Source organism: Coregonus clupeaformis, unplaced genomic scaffold, assembly GCF_020615455.1.
Source record: "Coregonus clupeaformis isolate EN_2021a unplaced genomic scaffold, ASM2061545v1 scaf0892, whole genome shotgun sequence".
In the NCBI taxonomy this organism is placed as follows: domain Eukaryota; kingdom Metazoa; phylum Chordata; class Actinopteri; order Salmoniformes; family Salmonidae; genus Coregonus; species Coregonus clupeaformis.
Genome location: NW_025534346.1, coordinates 103,477 through 108,880, shown reverse-complemented (window position 1 = coordinate 108,880; position 5,404 = coordinate 103,477). Strand labels below are relative to the sequence as shown.

General features: G+C 43.4%; 1 protein-coding gene across 1 annotated transcript; it reads right to left on the bottom strand.

The window, feature by feature from the left end:
• Positions 1–1,599: 1,599 nt before the first annotated feature.
• On the bottom strand, positions 1,600–4,258 carry LOC121559307 (sulfotransferase 2B1). The gene is made up of 6 exons (XM_041872587.2): positions 4,053–4,258; positions 3,464–3,672; positions 3,214–3,340; positions 3,020–3,117; positions 2,164–2,344; positions 1,600–2,015 (listed from the first exon to the last, which is right to left on the bottom strand). Exons 1-6 carry the CDS (start codon positions 4,189–4,191, stop codon positions 1,891–1,893), a joined length of 879 nt encoding a protein of 292 aa, XP_041728521.1. The 5' UTR covers positions 4,192–4,258; the 3' UTR covers positions 1,600–1,890.
• Positions 4,259–5,404: the final 1,146 nt, after the last annotated feature.

Sequence of the window (5,404 nt, the reverse complement as noted above, 5' to 3'; positions counted from 1 at the left end):
TGGAGGCTATTTTGTAAATGACATCGCCGAAGTCAAAGATCGGTAGGATAGTCAGTTTTACGAGGGCATGTTTGGCAGCATGAGTGAAGGAGGCTTTGTTGCGAAATAGGAAGCAGATTCTAGATCTAACTTTTGATTGGAGATGCTTAATGTGAGTCTGGAAGGAGAGTTTACAGTCTAACCAGACACCTAGGTATTTGTAGTTGTCCACATACTCTAGGTCAGACCCGCCAGAGTAGTGATTCTAGTCGGGTGGGCGGGTGCAAGCAGCGTTCGGTTGAAGAGCATGCATTTAGTTTTACTAGTGTTTAAGAGCAGTTGGAGGCTACGGAAGGAGTGTTGTATGGCATTGAAGCTCGTTTGGAGGTTTGTTAACACAGTGTCCAATGAAGGGCCAGATGTATACAAAATGGTGTCGATCCGCATAGAGGTGGATCCAAGCGTCACCAGCAGCAAGAGCGACATCATTGATATACACAGAGAATAGAGTCGGCCCGAGAATTGAACCCTGTGGCACCCCCATAGAGACGGCCAGAGGTCCAGACAACAGGCCCTCCGATTTGACACATTGAACTCTATCTGAGAAGTAGTTGGTGAACCAGGCGAGGCAGTCATTAGAGAAACCAAGGCTATTTAGTCTGCCAATAAGAATGCGGTGGTTGACAGAGTCGAAAGCCTTGGCCAGGTCGATGAAGACGGCTGCACAGTACTGTCTATTATCGATCGCGTTTATAATATCATTTAGGACCTTGAGCGTGGCTGAGGTGCACCCCTGACCAGCTCGGAAACCGGATTGCATAGCGGAGAAGGTACGGTGGAATTCGAAATGGTCGGTGATCTGTTTGTTAACTTGGCTTTCAAATACTTTCGAAAGGCAGGGCAGGATGGATATAGGTCTATAACAGTCACTGACAGCTGACCACAAGACCCATGACACACAAGCCCCCACAAAGACAACTCTGGGTTCATCTTCAACAACCAACCCAGACTGAATTACATGGCATTAGGTGGACATATGTGGGTGTATATTTTAGCAGCATCAATGAGACAACCAGAGCACTATGATAAAGACACATGACCACAGTCTCTGGTGGGTGAGACAGTATCCTAACTGTCACGAACGCTTTCATTACACAACTCACCATCCTTCACATTATTTTAGTTGAGGAGCACATGGAATCTGGGATTTCATAGGCCTAATGATGATATCTGCCCATACGTTAGCATCAGTCACATAGTTTTCCAACAACTCAGGGCTATGAACCTTACTGATGGAAGTACAGTACGTAGCTATGAGCTATATATGGGAAATCCAGGTTGTTCGGAGTCAAGCTATGTGACTGACGTAACAACAGCTGTTAATGTACACGTCAGCCTTTCTGGAGTTAATGTATCAGCCCTTCTGCTTGATGCACTGCCACACACTGGGAGGTTTTCTAATATGTCAATGTCAGGGAGTTAAATGTTTCCCTCTCAGATCCCATCAGCAGGCTAATGAGAGGGACAGGCTGACAGTGCTAGCTAGGGAGGAGACATGGTTTATTCATCTAGCTATTGCAGCACAAGCCAAGATGGAGGAGAAACTTCAGTCTCATTCGGTTAACTGTAACATTTCGATTTTATTAGAGGTGGAAAAACCCAACTACAACAACAAATAGGTCACCCACCATATTTGTTTATATTAGCATATACATTTATTGTATAGTTTTACTATATTGGCTTATGTACATTACATTTACATTCATGAAAACACAGAGAACATCAGTGGGACAATTCCAGGGTTTGTATGAAGCGTATCCATCAATCTCCGGCGGCATGAATAAGGGCCCTATCCTGATCCCCAAAGGCCTGTCCTCCTCCTCCTCCTCCTCCTCCTCCTCCTCCTCCCCCTCAGGACTCAGGAGGACACTCCCACAGGAAGGTCAGGGGACAGTCTTGCATCTGGCAGCTGTAGACAGTGTCGAAACAACCAATCTGCTCCTCTGTGAAAGTGTTTCTCCAGTCACCGATTTTACCTGCAAAAAGAACTTCATTATTATGGCCAATCTCTCTCCACAGCACTGTGAGTGCAGGGGAGGCCTATGGCATTGTTCTATCCTTCTGACGCTGACTGACACATAACTCTAGTCAGGATTGTACTCCTGTTGAGCAAGGGAGCCTCACCTTTCCTCATGAATTTGCCTTTGTTGTGGTCCATGATCTCCTGTGGGATCAGAGTGTAGTTCACCATGGCATTGTCTCTCATGCTGCTGAAGCTGCAGTGTCTTAGGGAGCTGGTTAATTCCTTGCCCACCAGGGGGCTCTGCAGGAAAGAGCTGATCCTCTCAATCGAGCCTCGCAGGTCCTGAGGAAGGTCAATGCTCTCTCTTATTATAGATATGGACAAAGAGGGTTGTTTTCACAAGAGGCTGAATCGATCCTCTATGTCTAGTCTATCCACAATATTTGTGGAATACTAAGAGATCAAACGCTCATTAAGTTGGATACAGTGAATATCTACAATGCAAGCAATTATTTTTCCTAAAACAATGTTCATGCAGTATTTGATGTGCACCTATTCTCCAAGAATAAATCCTAATGTCACTTAAAATAGCATCTCACAAAGGTCTATTTATAATCTATGATTAATATTTTAATGTCTCTGATTTAACCAAAAAATGTGTTATTTCATAGTTTTGATGTCTTCACTATAATTCTACAATGTAGAAATAGTGAAAATAAAGAAAAACCCTTGAATGAGTAGGTGTTCTAAAACCTTTGACTGGTAGTGTATGTCTGAAGGCTAGCCTATTTATGTAGTCAACACAACCTTAGAGACTCATGAGACTGCTGTGATACAAGTGTTGTGTTTTGATGTCCTTAAATGGACATGTCTACAATATGGTTAGTGGTGACAACTTCTATGAGGAAGAGCCTCATTTACTGAAGTTTTACTGCAGAGAATGTAATGGGTTGTTTGCTGAGCAATTTATGACAACAACAATAAATAGCAGACAGTAATAGACAATAGCTCTCTTACCAGCCACATCTCCTCATAGGAGATATAAAGGAAATGTGCCAAGACTCCTGCTTGACTGGTCCAGCCTTTCACATGATCGAACCAGGACCCATAACTCACTGTAAAAATGGTCAACATTGGATTAAATCTGACTGTTAACAGGAGGATTAAATCCCAGAACTGCCCAAGGTACAAATCATTAAGTGTCAACTCACCTGTACCCTCTAGAAAACCATCCAGAAACTCATCAAATGAGTTGGGCTCTGGGAGGAACTTGGCCATTTTATGGAAGTGGTAATATGACACAGCAACATCTTTGGGGTTTCTGGCGACATAGATTACCTAAGAGATGGGGTGGAGAGAGTGTCACTAACTGTCAACATATCATTTCCATAGAGTTGCTTTACAAAATAGGAAATGTCTCACAGCATTGAGAATAGTATTTTCAACATAACCACATCTTACCTTAGCTTTGGAACCCTGGAGGGCAGAGGCCAGCAGGTGGTAGGGCAGGTGAGTGGTGATGATTCGGGGGCCCTGGGAGGCCCCCAGCACCTTTGCACAGTAATGCTGTTCCAGCCAGGGGGCTCGGGCCCAGTTGGGCACAGTTTTGGAGAGTTGTGGGTCCCCTCTGTTTTTCACAAGAGTGACCACTTCCTGCATCCAGGTAGTCCCTTTAACCAGAGATCACAGAGAGAAAGAAAGAAAGAAGAGAGAGAGTTAAAGAGAGAGCGAGAGAGAGAGTGAGAGAGAGAACTATATACCTAATACCTCTTTCTTCATTGAACCCCTCCCTAAACCAGTACAAGTTCAATAAAGACAGGTGGTCTGAGAGAAGTGTATCCTGAAAACAATTCATCAATGACAAGTAAAACCAACAGTAACAATACAATAACCTACTATAGTCTGTACATATGCAGTTATTAAAGCCCTGACTGTCTGCTTCAACTGCAAAGTGTGTGAAAGAGGGAGAAGTACTGTAGTTGGCTATTGTTGCAGCATGTCTAATGTGTTGTGACACCGAGCAGGTGTGTGACAGCTGTCCTTTCCTCACCTGATTTGGGGTAGGTGGCAATGACTGTGTCCCTGTCCTGGAACTGGAAGTGGAGGGCATAGTTCAGGGAGTCCTGGGTGTGAATGTGCCCAGGGAATGAGATGTGATGGAAGGTCTCTGTCACGTCCAGCCTGGCCATGTCTGTCCGTCTGCCTGCCTGTCTGCCTGTCTGCTTGTCTACTTAACTGCCTGTCTGCCTGTCTGGCTGTCGGTCTGCCTGTCTGTCTCTCTGTCTGTTTGTCTGACTGACTATCTGTGAGGAGGGAAGTATGAAATGCTCTGGCTTGCTACAGACCTTAAATAGCCAACCAGCAAGATACAACAGGAACTGTAAGAGGAACTCATGGGAGAAAAGCTGAGTGGGTGACCTTAATGTTGTCTGCATGAAGGGGAATCTCCCAGGAGGTACTGTAGCTATGGGAATTACCACTGAGTAAAATGATCTGCACTGCCTGTACATAGAAACTGTCTCTGAGCCTGGTGGTCTGGGTCTTAAAGCTGGAATCCCTAGTTTCTACATCAATTTTTGGACTTATAGACTAATTTTCTTTTTTTTTTCTCACCTTTATTTAACCAGGTAAGCCAGTTGAGAACAAGTTCTCATTTACAACTGCGACCTGGCCAAGATAAAGCAAAGCAGTGCGATAAAAAACAACAACTCAGAGTCACATATGGGGTAAACAAAACATAAAGTCAAAAATACCACAGAAAATATATATACAGTGTGTGCAAATGTAGTAAGTTATGGAGGTAAGGCAATAAATAGGCCATAGTGCAAAATAATTACAATTAGTATTAACACTGGAATGATAGATGTGCAAGAGATGATGTGCAAATAGAGATACTGGGGTGCAAATGAGCAAAATAAATAACAATATGGGGATGAGGTAGTTGAGTGGGCTAATTTCAGAAGGGCTGTGTACAGGTGCAGTGATCGGTAAGGTGCTCTGACAACTGACGCTTAAAGTTAGTGAGGGAGATAAGAGTCTCCAGCTTCAGAGATTTTTGCAGTTCGTTCCAGTCATATACTCATTGATGCTTAAAGAATATAACTTATAAATGCCTCATGAGTTTAGTTCAACTCCTACCGCATCAGAATCCAAAATACAAGCTTGTTTTACTCCAATGTTTGTAAACAAACAAGGCCCAGTGCAGAAAACATGTATTTTCCTGTGTTTTATATATATTTCCACACTATGAGGTTGGAATAATACTGTGAAATTGTAAAAATTATGATAATGCCATTTTAGTGTAAGAGCTGTTTGAAAAGACCACCTGAAATCTCAGCCTGTTTTGGTGGGATGGAGTTTTGACCTGCCTGGTGACATCACCAGGTGGTAAATTAGTAAGAA

Coding starts and splice junctions, on each gene's coding strand:
- LOC121559307 (XM_041872587.2), bottom strand. CDS start 4,191: ATGGCCAGGCTGGACGTGACAGAGACCTTCCATCACATCTCATTCCCT. Junction 3,118..3,213: donor TGGTTTTCTAGAGGGTACAG/GTGAGTTGACAC, acceptor CCATTTTTACAG/TGAGTTATGGGTCCTGGTTC. Junction 2,345..3,019: donor CCTATGAGGAGATGTGGCTG/GTAAGAGAGCTA, acceptor GACCTTCCTCAG/GACCTGCGAGGCTCGATTGA.